Genomic DNA, 14,651 nt, shown 5'->3' with positions numbered 1-14,651 from the left:
CTCCCTCCTAGGATGAGAGTTGTCAAAATCCAGAGGCAACATATATGCGAGAGGAGAACCAGGCTTACTTCAACATGTCTTGCCCATTAACTTTACAACCAGTGATTGTCAGTTTTAAAATGAAGAAAACGAAAGTAGAGTGGGAGCTCAAAATTGTACAGCAACTTGTTGTATGAAGTTTTGAAAGTAGAAGGAATATCCACCCATTGGGTTTCCCACTGTGAAAAAGAAATATGGTATTCAAAATGTTCTGATTCCCACTGGTGGCCACCTTGACTGAATACATAATAGGAGTCTGTCTTTGTTTTGTCCGTATGGCATCCTCTACTCTGGCCTCATACAGAATGGGAACTATTTAGAGTCAGATGCAGCGTTGCAGGACATTGATGGGCAGTTTTAATCCTGTTCACTGGAGCAATTTGAACCATGTGGATAGTGAACTTCATGAGAATGCAATAAGCAGAACCCTACTCCCCTGAGTATACTGTCCAAAGAAGTAAACACTAAGGCAGAAAATACGAATTTGAATAGCAGATGAATGTTTCCTATTTTCAAAATGATTTCACTAAACGCTCCCTACTGCTCTGAAGTGATGACTCACAATAGAGCTGTTGCAATTGGAGAAGGTGTTTCTTTATTTCTAACTGGGGTGCTATGCATATTCACCATGGCTTAAGATCTACATAAATTGCCCTTTATAGAGATTTAGGAGGCCATGAGAGACAGATCTCTTACCTTCAGTGGCTAGGAGTCATAACATAGCTGCTTTCATCCAACTGCTTGTTTAAGAAGGGTGTCTTGATACGAGAAAATATATCAAAGATACCTCCTGTGATCCTCCAATGATCTGTTACTGGAGATATGTATGACATAATAGAGCAAACCCAGGTGTGAAAATGAGTGGACACCAAAAATGGGTGATGCGACGTCTGAGCTATAAACTGAAGACCAAGAAATGCACCCATTCAACCATTTAATAATGTCTACTAAGAGCTACCAGGATGAACTATCTATTGAGAATCCAGAGATCAAAAACAGACCTTACTTTGATATTTAGAATTTTGTTTTCTCTTTTCTGGCCTAGTCCCTCCTAAAATGGTATGCACACTCTTTGCTTTAGGGATCATAGGGCGATCGTTGTAAACTTTTCTTGGGTTGCAGAAACACAAGAATAGTTTGGAACACAAAGGCATGGTTTCTTTTGTCCAGATGGCTGATCATAACATCTGTTAAGTTAAAGAAATCATGTTCTCCCACCGACTGTGCCAACAGAGATAAAGGTTGACAAGGAATGGATCCCTTAGTCCCTTTACGTATTAAAGGGTTTCAATGGATATATTATACTTACAATGCTAATGTACATGCACAGCAATAACCAAGTTGATTCTACAACAGAGTATTTTTTTCATATTGAAAGCCTAAATGCTGTAATGCACGTGCTTCAAACTCTCTAGGGTGAACCTCTCCTCTTAAAAGCTACAACCTCCTCCACCGTGGGTCAAAATAAAAGAAAACAGTTTAGTGTTGTGGGCGTCCATATGTTTTCAGGATTTGCAAAGTCCTGACACCTGTGCCTAATTTGAGCCAATGCTTTCCGGTGCTCAGCACCGGCACTTCATTGTCAACACTGGCGCTTGTGACAGTCTGCCAAAAGGTGGCACTGACTGGTAAATTTAGAGTTAATTATTATTTCAATATACATTAAAATGACTATTACCTACCATCCAAGTCATTCATATAGCTTTGCAGACCTGAAATAATCTGAACTGTCACACCTGTAGGAGTGTGATGGTTATTAGTTGTGTTGGTACTATCATTGGCATCGCTGGCAGGGACAACGTGTGGTGCACGCTGCCGTGGTCTCCTGATGAGAGCCCTGGCACTTATTTGTTTTAGAAATTAAGCACTACCTCACACCTAAAATGGTGGCTAGGATCAGCAGGTACTGATAGGGTGCCATCTAGGGTTATTAGCCATGTTAGCTGCCTGGTCATTAATAGGAATGGCAAGCTTGTTTTAAAAATCTATAAATATGTATGTTGCAGAATGGGTGTGGGTGCTATCAAAAAACATGGAGTCTTCGGAAGAAATACCCATCTGTTTCTTCTTCTGACTGGTTTGCAGCTGACTGATAGTTTGCACACTTTACAACAATAAAATACAAAATGTATGTTTCTGCTACATTACGTCTGCAAGCATGACAACAGATTGACAAGAGCTCTTTTTACTCTGCAGTTTCATCCAATCTCTGTTCCTGCTGGTTGCTGTGGCACTGTACTTCATAGGTATGGAACATTATGTGGCCTCCATGGTCATATGTTTGTCCTTGAGTTGGTTAAACATGCTCTACTACACCCGTGGCTTCCAGCAGATGGGGATATACTCTGTCATGATCGAGAAGGTCAGTATGGGGCAGCTTCCTGAAGAGAATGTCCACAATTAAATTTTTACAGTTGTATATATTTATTGTGTTATATAGTTATTGAGGGATGCCCTAAATTCATACTAGCACTTGATATAGTGCTATAGAAAAAACAGCAGAGGTGGATACGCAACCTTATATTGAAGAATATATTCTGGAGGCTAAATATTTATGATGCTTCATAATAAATAAAAGGTTATTTAATTCATTCTGGGCTAAAATTAAGAAACATCACAAGCTAATAGTATACATTGCTTAGAAAATGTAAAGTACAAATTTATATTTCCCTATATTGCTGTGTACACCTACTTAAGATCTTCATAGAGAAGCGGGGAAGGGCCACATTTAGGGTTTGGAATGGTAGTAAAAATGTAAATAAGGGGTGGGTGTCCTGCCCAGCCAAAACCACAGGTTCCTGGCCTCATTTAGAAGTAAGGAACGGCATGGGTAAAATTGGTAAAAACACTGCTGGCAGTAATACTTGATCTGGACTCCCTCCACCACAGGACTGACAAGTCTTGTTGGTAGTCATCCCCCTCGATTTAGGATGGGGGGACCTTCACTGATTTTCACAGACCTTTCCCACCATGTGAGCCATAGCAGACTAGGTTATCTTCCAAGCATGCAATGAGGGGAGCTGTCTTTCTGGCAAAGTGAACACTACCTGGCTTGGGGAAATGGTCCACCATCAAGTTGGATGAGAGATTGTTGCACTAGCAGACGTATGCCAGCCTCGAAAGCTGGCATATTAGGCAGCGTTGATCTGGGACTTCATGGCAGTTTGCAGTCCAGAATTATGCCCAGGTTTCTGGTGTGGTCGGTCGGTTTGGGTGATAGTCCTGGTTTCGAGGACCACCAGGAGTCGTTCTAAGGGGTGGTGTCATTGCCCAAAATCAGCACTTCTGTTTTATCCATGTTGAGAGTGGCAAAGCTTGTCATACTCCAGTGGAAGGTGATTCTCGTGTTGGTTTGTTCTTCTGAGAGTGAGAGGATGAGCTGGGTATCATCTGTGTAGGATATGATGTTTAGTCTGTGGGACCTGATGATGTTGGCTGGGGGATCATGTAGGTGTTGAAAAGGGTGGGGCTGAGGAAGGAGCCTTGAGGAGTGCCGCAGATGATATCCTTGGGTTCGAAGGTGAACGGTGGTAAGTGGAACTACTGAATCCAGCAGGGACCATTGAGTATCTTTTGTTGAAACTGGAAAGAAACTAAAAAGCAAAGTAAAAAAACAGACTCTTTTTTGGTTTTCTGGAGGCCAGATCATACAGGGGGTGCGACTTCAACATATATTAGAATATTACCTTTCACAAGTCTATTGAATTATGCGTGTTTTCTATGGACTAAATTCATATTCTAACGCTGAGTTATGAGGATAGTCATTACTTAGACTTTAAGGAGCATATTTACAAGCCTCTACCGCGAAAAGAACATCACTTTTTCTGACATTCCTGTGGCGATAGGACCTTCGCCCTATTTAAAGTGCAGTGCGAATACAAAGTTCAGGTCGACGTTGATGGAGGGCAGGCCGGTTACAGAACCCATGCAGGGTCCGCTGAAAAAGCACCTTATATTGAGCAATGGATTGACGTTTAAGACTCGATGCGTCGGCTCTGATCCATGCAGTCGGGCCACTGCGCCATCGTCAGCCTCACAGACGATGTTGAAGCTTCAATGCTGCATCATTGTTGGGTCGTGCAGGGAAGTCTTCAGATGGGCAGTAGGGACACTCGTTGCGGTTTATACGGCACTGTGTCAAAGAGTGATACGCCAGTTTTTCATGCAGTAGAGTCGATGCTCCGATTTGAGTAGAAACAGCTGCAGTACCCATGCGTGAGGCCCAGGACTGTAGGGGGCACCTCAGGCAATGGTAGGACTCGCAGATTGTAGAGTTCAGCAGCACCAGCAGAGTTGCAAGAAGTCTTTTGTGTCCCTGAGACTTCTGAAAACAGGATGCAAGTCAGCAAGCCCTTGGAGAATCTTGGGTTCAAGGATGTAGAGAACAGGTCCAGTCCCTCTCACTCCCAGGCAAGAAGCAGCAGCCAACACCGCAGTGCAATTTGCAAAGTGGCAGTCTCTCTTGTAGCACATCACTCAGGAGACAGCAGGCCAACACAACAGCAGCTCTTCTTCCAGACAGAAAGTACTTGGTTCTAGTAGCATTCGGATTTGGTGGTGTCAAGGGTCCAGTAGTTATACCCAAATGTGCCTTTGAAGTGGGGGGAAGCTTCAAAGAGGCCTTTGAAATTCGCAAGGTTCCTGCCTTTCCTGCCCTGGCTCCAGACACACTACAGGGGGGTATGCATCTCTTTGTGTGGGGACTGGCACAGCCCTATTCAGGTGCAAGTGTCAGTTCTTCCCTCCTAATCTAGTAGTATCAGTAAATCAGTAGAGTCCATCAGCCTTATGATGGGCTGTCAGGATGCAAATGTCACACTCCAGCTTCCTTTTGTGTGACTGTCTAGAGGGAATGCACAAAACCCAGCTGTCACCCAAACCGGACGTGTATTTCGAGACAGGCAGAAGCACAGAATGGTTAAGATAACAAAATGCACTCTTTCTAAAAGTGCCATTTTCAGACCTGCAATTTAAAAAAAAAACTTTACTATAAGATGCGTTTTTAAATTGTGAGGCCTAAGTCACCAAACTCCAATTTTCTATCTGCTCCCAACGGAAAGTGACCCTTAAAATATGATTTAAGGCAACCCCCATGGTAATCTATGAGAGAGATATGCCTTTCAGTAGTGAAAAGTGAATTTTTCACTACCATGACATATAAAGTTCAACAGTACATGTCCTAATTTTTAAATACACTGCAGCCTGCCCATAGATCTGCCTAGGGCCTACCTTAGGGGTGATTTATATGTAATAAAATGGAAGGTTTGGGTCTGGCAAGTAGGTTAACTTGCCTGGTCAAAATGGCAGTTTCAAACTGCACACACAGGCCTTGCAATGGCAGGCCTAAGCATTATTCAAAGGGCTACTGAGTGGATGGGACAATCAGTGCTGCAGGCCCACTAGTAGACTTTAATTCACAGGCCCTGGGCAATTATAGTGCACTTTACTAGGGACTTATAAGTAAATTAAATAGGCTAATTGTGGACAAACCTACCATGTTTAGAGTACAGAAAATATGTCCTTTAGCCCTGGTTAGCACTGGTAAAGTACCCTGAATACTAAAGTATGCAATAATGAAGTCTGCAAAACCGGAGGTCAGGAGGCAAAAAGTCTGGGAAAACCACGCCAAATTTGCCAGATCAAACAGCATAAAGCTGTTAATGCATACTTAAGGAACATATCCATTTATTAAACATATCCATTTATTTATACAAACTAGCGGGGAAGCGATTCTTCACAAAGGAAATGTACACTATATATATATATATCTGAAAGAAAGTCCCCGAGCTTAAGGAAGCACTCAACAGAGGAGGATGATTCAGCAAATCCTCCATTTACAGAATGGATGATTTTTTAATTGGAAACCGGGCAACAGACCTGCGGCCCACCGGAGGGCTAAATAAACATTAAAACTGATTAGGGGTATGAATTGATGACAAAGAACACGGACCCTACAGATGGGAAATAATTGGCACTACGTGTGCCAGCAGGCAATTCACTGGAGAGTGCCTGCTGTTAATGTACTGTTTAAACGTAATGCAGCCCGTATTTTTGTTTTCCCCTTCCCTATGATTAAGGTGCAGCTGCACCGAAACGCGTCAGGGATATTAAAATAATTGGAGATGTTGGCGCGGTTTCGCTAATAAATGCTCTGCTGAACCATCCTCCTGTTGAGTGCTTCCTTCCGCATGTGATGAAGGTCCAGGAAGGACCGAAACAGGTCATGGCCGACTAAAACATAAACTACTGATTGAGCACTGAAATGTGGTCCGTGCCTGCTTTATGTACCTGGAATGGTGAACGGCGTGAAGTAGCGTTTGTGAATATTTATATATATGTACATATATATATATATATATATATATATAAGTATACATTTCCTTTGTGAAGAATCGCTTCCCTGCTAGTGTGTCTGTGTGTGTGCACAAGCAAGTAATAATAAGAGGCTCACAGGTAATCCAACTGTCAAATAAGCATATATTAATAGTAAAATGCTTGCAATTATTAATAGTGAACGTCCAATGCAAGAAATAGGCACTGTAATCAAATATAAAGAGCATGTATACACATCATGAAAACATATGAAATATATATACAGAGCAATGAAACGTATAGTATATATACTCAAAGTAAGTTAGAGAAATACATCACAGACCGAGAGAGAACATTATGGCCAGCACGACCAGGAAGCCCTTGACAGCCAGGCAGAAGTCTCAATCGGAACCACCGAAGATTTCCCTGTGAAAGTGCGTCCACTCCACAGGCAAGCTTGTGTCTGAGAACCAACACTATGTCTTTAATATCTTTACTTACACAGAGAGAGAATTCTAGAAATTCCCCCTCCCTTCATCTATTGCAAAATCAGGCTGACCGTACTAGTCTGTGTCCTGTCTAATCACAAAAGCTGGCCAGGCCCCAGTGCTTACCCTGAGATAGAGAAGTATCTCACACTTTTAAACACACATCCCACACGTCCCTTTCCAGCAAGGCTGTTTTGAAACAACCCACTCTGAAGCTGCAAGAAGGCACCCAATAAAACCATACAATCGCACAAAATGATTCTGTACATGGAGTCAATGGTCAATACACAATCTCACAATGTATAATTGCATGTAGCACTCCACTCCACCCCTTGACCTTTGACTCTCAAAATATACATATAAAAAATCAACTTTTTTAAGTTAAAGCCTGAATATAAAATTAGTCACACACTAAAAGTGACATTATAAAATTACAACACATATTACTATTAATATTCCACCTAAAATAACTCTTGTATATCAAATAGTAGCTCAGCTACACAAATAAATGTGTGAGGAATACTCAATCTGACAAACATGTTAACATATTAATGCTGCTAGTGCTCTAAATGGCTAATCCTGGACCTTATACTATAGAAGCACCTAAGCTTATATATTCTGTTTTAGCCAATAAATGAATTTTAGAATAATAAAGCACAATCTTCATCAAACTGAACTATTTCTCTTGTACTCCAGGTATGCAATGCTGGATTTAATAGAAACATCAGTCCTAACGTGTGAATGCACACGGTCCGCCTGTTATATTTAAAACAATCTAATTTCACATTTGTCATTCAAAAGTACAACCTGTTGAGGACAGTCTTATATATTCCATCTTGCAATCACCATTTTCATCAAGCTGGACTTATATTTCATTTTTAGCATAGGTTTGAATCAGTCTCATTTGAGCACTTTCAATATGACCTGTTGAAAACAGTTTATTTAGCATCTGGTTGGTTCAGCAAAGGTGTCCGCCTGAATGGTCAGGTGGTCATTTCAGGGTTGGGGGCTCCTGGTCCCTCACGGCCCAATCAGACACACTCAACCACACTCCAGGAGGGACACCCAACATACTGAAACTCCACAGTATGATATATGAAAGATACAAGTATGACTATTTTTACAAGTAAAATGTTTCAGCTTTTGATCTCATGACAAAGTATTGTCTTTCCCATATGCAATGATCTCTGCTGGAGCTGGGAGATGAGTTGAGTGTTCTTGGTAGTGGATCCAAACCCTCCTTCCCCTCGGTGGCGTGGTTTCAGCGCCGACCGGGATGGCTGCGTGAGCGAGTTGCTCCGCGCCATGTCCCGTCTTTCCTCCTGCTGAACGTCGCCCCGAACTGCCTGGCGGCTGGAATCGTGGTCCGGAGGGGCTGATGACCTGTTGAGGAGCGTTTGACTCCGGTCGGGACCCTGGCCGGTGAGCGCGGGCGGACCTGGTGCTCGGCTCGACCTGGCGAGCGAACAAAGCAAAGATGGCGGCGCCGACTGCCTGAGAGCTCCGGGAGCGGAGCGGTGTGGGGCACCGGAGCGGCTGTAGGCTCCTGCGGGGCACTCGTGTGGCAGCAAGCGGAGCGGTGGGCCATTGGTGCGGGCCCCGCGCTGCGGAGGAGGCCGGCGGGGATTTACCGGCGTGTGCGGCGTGTGTGGCGCCCCTCCCCCACCCAATCCTAGGACGGCAGAAGAGCGGAGCCTGCAATTGCGCTGTGCCGGCAGAGGCACTGCTGGACTGGGAGGCCGCCCACCCACTGGCTGACCCGCACTAGGGGCCGACGGGACACAGGGGTGTACAGTGAGCTGGTGGGGCACTGGGGGGGGCGGCCGCCCAAGGCGCCTGGACATCCTGGGACACGAGCAGACTGGGAGGTGGCTGTCGGCCTGATCCATGGTGGGGGTCCCGCCCGCTGGACGGCAAGGACGCGCCGGGCTGGCGGCGTGGTGCTGAGCTCCACAGCGCATGGTGTATAGCGGGGGCCAGTGTTGCCCAGGGCCTCGCCTGATTCACTGGCCGCCTCCTCAGTGGACTTTGCCCCCCCTAGCCCTGGTGGGCCTTGCGGGCATTTTCTGAGTGACTGTGGGGCACCGAGGAGTGCACTTCCGGACTGGATCTTGTCGGAGGATTGTGCGTGGGGTACGGTTGGCGCCGCGAGCTCCCGCTTGTCCTGAGGATTGGTGAGCCGCACTAGTTGGAGTGCTCCGCTGGGCGTTTCTGGTGGGCCTAGCCTTTGTCCGAAGGGGCTGCTTGAGTAGCTGACTACCTGCACACAAAATGGCCGCGCAGGGCAATGGCGACGCCGAGCCGTCTGGAAGGGGAGGCCGGAGGACGTGACTGGCGGCTTCCCAACGGAGTCCTCACCGCAAGAACAGAGGCTCAACCTCCGCCTTGATGCAATCTTAGCCGCGATAACTGCTACGAAGGAGGAGCTGCACCAGGATATTGCGCAGGTGGCGTCCGGGCTCGGCCTGCTGAGGGCGGACCACGCCAAGCTCTCTGACCGGGTGAAATCCAATGAACGACTGCTCCAGGAGCTGAAACCGGCGGTGGTCACGGCGGAGCATAAACTTGATGACGTTGTCCATCGACTGGCGACTTTGGAGCGTCGGGTGGAGGACGCGGAAGGACGCAACCGCCGGAACAACGTGAGGGTGGTGGGGCTTCCGGAGAAAATTGAGAAGGATGATGCAGTGGCCTATTTGGAGGACTGGTTCCGCACAGTGGTGGCGCCTGAGGGCCTGTCCCCCTTCTTCTCCCTGGAAAGAGCGTAAAGGGTGCCCGCGAAGCCTCCCCTGGAGGGCCGACCGCCCCGACCGGTGGTGGCCAGACTGCTGCACTACAAGGATCGGGATCTGCTGATCCAAAAGGCGAGAGATCGTGGGCCCTTCCAAGTGGACAACAGCAAGGTGACAATCTTTCCGGACTATACGCAGGAGGTGCAGCGGAACAGGGCTTCCTTTCTGTCGGTGAAAAAGGAGCTGAGAGAGGAGGGGATTCAATACTCCTTGCTTTTTCCAGCCAAGCTGCGGGTCATCGTTGACGGCAGGACTCAATTTTTCCAAACACCCGATGCGGGTTGGTCCTGGCTGGAACTGTATCGAGCAGGGACGGATCGGACACACAGGCCAGCCAGAGATCGGGAACAACCGGTCAGGGTCAGGAAGTCGCAGCGCATCCGCTCCCGGAATAGACGTCAAAGGGCCGAGCGAGAGGCGCAAATGCTGGCCGATAGACAGAGTGCGTTGGAGGCCACAGCGAGCATAACGGGATCGCAGCAGGAGGACGCCTCCAGAGGTTCGGCTTCGGAGAGTGAAGGTTTGAAGACTGGCGATGAGGACTCGGAGGTGGGGGGAGCGCAGGGGCCGGAGGTTACTCCACAAACGTCAGAAGGTATCTTTAATGGGTGAAGCTTGTGGCAGCTGGACTTTTGTATGGCCTGGACGCTCCTGACTTCTATTGGACTGCCAGGTATGGGGCTGCATCGGCAGTACGGGGCTATGGGCGCGGGGTGGTTGCTCTGTCGTCCTGGTTCGGGGCTCCATAGTCCCCATCAGACCCTTAAGGTCTTCTGTGGTGTCGACCACAGATTAGTGTGATGTGTGGGGTGTTTGAGGTTTGGAACGGGGCTGAAGCTGGGTTACTAGGCCCTGTCCTCGGGAGGGGGAGGGTGGGAGTTGCAGGGTATGTTTTGAAGGGGTTGTACAATTGCTGCGATGTGGGTCACATTTATTGGCATGCGCCACTGTTGGGATTGATGCTCTATGGGGACGTTACCTAATTTGAAATGTATCACATGGAATGTCCGGGGTATTCGTACTATGGTTAAGCGCCACAAGGTGCATGCCTACTTGGTGAGGCGGGGCGTTCAGATAGCAATGCTTCAAGAAACTCACTTGACACAGCAGGAATGTGGGGCATTGCAGAGGAGGTGGCGGGGTCAGGTGTTTGGCACGACTTACTCAGCATTTGCCAGGGGGGTGTTGATATGGGTCAGAGCGGGCACGCCATTCCAAGTCACGAGTCAGAAGATAGATCCGGAGGGTCGTTATGTAGTGGTGGAGGGACGGCTGTGTGGAAGGGAAGTAGTGCTGTGTAACATCTATGCCCCCAACGCTGAGCAGGCCCACTTCTTTGAGAGCTTGTCGCGCTCACTGGCGTACTACTTGGCAGGCCCTATCCTCCTGGCGGGGGATTTTAACTCCATTTCGGATGTGCTGTTGGACAGGTCACACCCGCCTTTGGTGGACTCCCCAGTGCGCAGACTTGCGACCCATAGACGGGACTGGCAGGAGAGGTGGGGCTTGGTGGATGTATGGAGGGCGCAGCACCCCGAAACTCGGGATTACTCCTATTTCTCAGCGCTGCATGATCTGCATGTTCGTTTGGATTCGGTGCTGTGTTGTGAATCTCTGGCGAAGGTGGTGCGGCACACTGAGTACTTGTCTAGAACCATCTCGGACCATAACCCGCTGCTGATTTCGGTGCAATGGCAGTTGGCGAGATCGGCGGTCCCCACATGGAGACTCCGCCCGGAGTCGCTGGATGACCCAGCGTTCTGCGACACGGTCCGACAAAGCATTGACGACTACTTCGCGATCAATGCTGGGTCGACGGCGACCAGAGCGAATGAATGGGACGCGATGAAAGTGGTGGTGAGGGGGATATGCATGGGCCGGTTTCTGACTGTGAGAGGAACCGTGCTGTCTGACCTCGCGAAAGCGGAGACAGTGCTGAGAGGGGTGGAACAGCAGCGTCCAGAGAAGCCGGAGCTGCAGGACAGCCTGCTGCGTGCTAAGGAAGCGGTGGCGACTGAGACGGAGAGATTGCGGTGCTATGACTATAAGTTGTATGCGGTGAAAGTGCATGAGGAACGTGATAAAGTGGGCACGCTCCTTGCGAAGCTGGCTGATTCGAACCCTCGGGGTTGTCCGGTGCTGAGTGTGCGAAAGGAGGATGGGGTGGTGGTTTGCTCGCAGTCAGCGGTCCTGGAGCGCTTTCAATCCTACTACACGGGCCTATATACCAGCCACCTCGAAGTGGAAGCCACGGACATCGGCGATTATTTAGATCAGATTCCTTTGCCGGTATTGGGTGAGGAGGAGGCCCGGGATATGGGGGGCCCTGTCACCCTGGCCGAAATTAGAGGGGCGATTAGCCATATGGCGCGGAATAAGACCCCTGGGGTGGATGGGTTGCCGATCGAGTTCTACGCCAAATTTATGGAAGTGCTGGCGCCCAGACTGCAGGCTGTGTATGCGGAGGCGAAACAACTGGGGCGATTGCCTGACTCTATGACGGAGGCGCTGGTTGTGCCCCTGCTGAAACCGGGCAGAGATGCTTTAGATGTCGCTTCTTTTCGTCCGTTGTCTATGTTGACTGTGGATTATAAGATTTTGAGCCGAATCCTGGCCACCCGGCTCCTGCCACTGATGACCTCTTTGGTGCATAGAGATCAGGCGGGATTCATCCCCTCCAGGAATACCTCGATGAATATCCGTCGGCTGATTGGGGTCATTGATAGTGCTGCCTTGGCGGATCCAGGCCCGGTAGTGCTGGCGGTTGATATTGAAAAGGCGTTTGATAGTTTGGAATGGGATTTTTTAGATGGTGTGCTGTTGAAGTTCGGGGTTGGGGAGGGGTTCCGAGGCTGGACGAGAGTGCTCTATTCATCGGCTAAGGCGCGGGTGCGGCTAGGGACACTGGTCTCCTCGGTTTATCCGGTCTGTAGGGGCACGAGGCAAGGCTGCTCGCTATCCCCTCTGCTCTTTGCTCTAGCGATGGAACCCTTAGCGGCACAGGCAAGAACGGGAGTTGTTTTCGACGGGATTGCGCAGGGACTTGACTCGCATTATATATTGTTGTACGCTGACGACTTGTTACTGTACCTGGCGGACGCTGGAAGGGCTCTGGAAGGCGCGGTGGATATGCTGGGAAGGTTCGGGAGGCTTTCAGGCCTCAGGGTGAACTGGACTAAGACTTGTGTGTTTCCGCTGCGGAAGGCCACGCTATGCCCGCAGCTCACGAGGCCGGTGGTATGGGAACCCTCTTGTTTTCTTTACTTAGGGGTGCGCATCTACCATGACACGGCGGACCTTCTTGAGGGGAATGTGGGGCGCTGCATTAGGGCGTTGAGAGGCAGTATGGACTTCTGGGCCTCTCTCCCGCTGTCTGTACTGGGCCGAGTGGCACTGTTGAAGATGGTGGCACTCCCGAGACTTCTCTATTATTTTCGAACGCTGCCAGTGTGGATCCCGCAGGGTATCTTTAGGGAGCTGAAGACGTTGGTGACTGGTTTTCTCTGGGGCCACGGTCGCAGGCGGGTGGCACTGACCACCCTGCTGAGACCCAAGTGTGAGGGAGGGATGGCCGTCCCCGACTACGAGTTATACTATCTGGCAGCGCAGCTCCAGGTCCTGACGCAGAACGTGGCCAGAGAATTCAGGGGGCCAGAGGTTGGCCGGGGGGTCGGCGTTCAGAGGCATGTTTTGTCATCTATCGTGATGCAACAGAGACTGGCCAGTAGGGAAGTCACGATGGAGGAATGGACACTCAGATTGTGTTGGAACAGATACATGAAGAGAGCTGGGAAGCGCCGGCCGTACGCCCCGGAGATTCCGTTGGGAATGCTCACTGCCTTGCCGCACGGGGTTGATTGGTCCCAATTGTTGGAGTGGGAGGACCTGGGCTTGCAGATGGTGGGTGACCTCTATGTGGATGGGACGCTGGCCCCGTTCCAGACCTTGCAGGAACAGTTCGGCCTGCCGAGTGGTACCTTCTTGCTGCATGCGGCGGTGGTCGCGGCTCTGCAGAAGCACTGGGGGGGCGGATTGGCTGAACCGGAGGTGACGGCGGTGTGCCAATATGTGGTGATGGCTGCGGGCACCGTCAAGGCGGTGACCTGCCTCCACAATAGGATGCTGAACGAAGGTCTGGCTCCGTTGGTCGAGTTGAAGTCGCGCTGGGAGGCCAGCATCGGTAGGCCAATCCCGGACTCTGTTTGGGGTCAGGTGCTACACAGGGCCTGGAAAGAGACAAGGAATGCGAGATTCCAACAGGTGCATTATTTTGTGCTCCATAGGGCATATTTGACCCCGGAGAGGTTACGTCGACACTTCCAAGTGCTTGACGCCATGTGCCCGCGATGTTTGGAACCTGAGGCAGATCTTGACCACATGCTGTGGGGTTGCCCGAGGTTGGGGGACTACTGGTCCGAGGTGGGAGACCTCTTGAATGCTGTCACGGATCGGGAGGTGGACTTTGATATGGCCGCGTGCCTGCTTCTTTGGTTCCCGCACACCAAAAAGATCAAGGTAACAAGTAAATTCATTGGGTTGGGACTGATACTGGCTCAGCGAGAACTCACTTGGCATTGGAAGTCTAAAGAGGGGCCGTCTGCACGGAGGTGGAGGAATGAATTGGTGAAGTGGTCGGGCTGTGAGAGTGTGTCACGAATGCGCCAGGCGACTAGAACGGGTAATGAAAAGAGCTTGGACCTAGCACGGTCATGGGAGTTGGTGGTGCAGGCATTGAGGGACCACCTAACTGAAGGCGACGACACTGATCAGTTGTGAACGGGGATTCCGTGTGACCACTTGTTTGTTACAACTTCCTGATAGTTGTCCACCTAGAGCAGGAGGGGAATGATGATACCCGCATTAGCAGCAGTTGAGGGGGAGGGTTTAGAGTAGGGGTTGTAGGAGGGGGTGGTTTGCCGGCCAGCGGCGACCTCCCGGAACCGGATGGCCCAGGAATGTAGTCGTGTTGATTTCGTGATATGACATTGAAGTGGCCTAGGATTGGATGGGGGGGAGATGG

General features: G+C 49.4%; 1 protein-coding gene across 1 annotated transcript in view; it reads left to right on the top strand.

Annotated features, from left to right (window-relative positions):
• TRPV1 (transient receptor potential cation channel subfamily V member 1) overlaps window positions 1–14,651 on the top strand; it is a 544,023-nt gene that overhangs the window by 307,848 nt on the left and 221,524 nt on the right. Inside the window, exon 11 of the mRNA XM_078679941.1 lies at window positions 2,236–2,401. Within this exon, the coding sequence (XP_078536067.1) occupies window positions 2,236–2,401 (166 nt within the window). The remainder of the gene's footprint in view (window positions 1–2,235; window positions 2,402–14,651) is intronic.

The sequence above is a fragment of the Lissotriton helveticus genome, chromosome 3_1 (assembly GCF_964261635.1).
Source record: "Lissotriton helveticus chromosome 3_1, aLisHel1.1, whole genome shotgun sequence".
NCBI lineage: Eukaryota > Metazoa > Chordata > Amphibia > Caudata > Salamandridae > Lissotriton > Lissotriton helveticus.
Note: the sequence above shows the minus strand (reverse complement) of the source record. Positions and strands in the feature narration are given on the sequence as shown.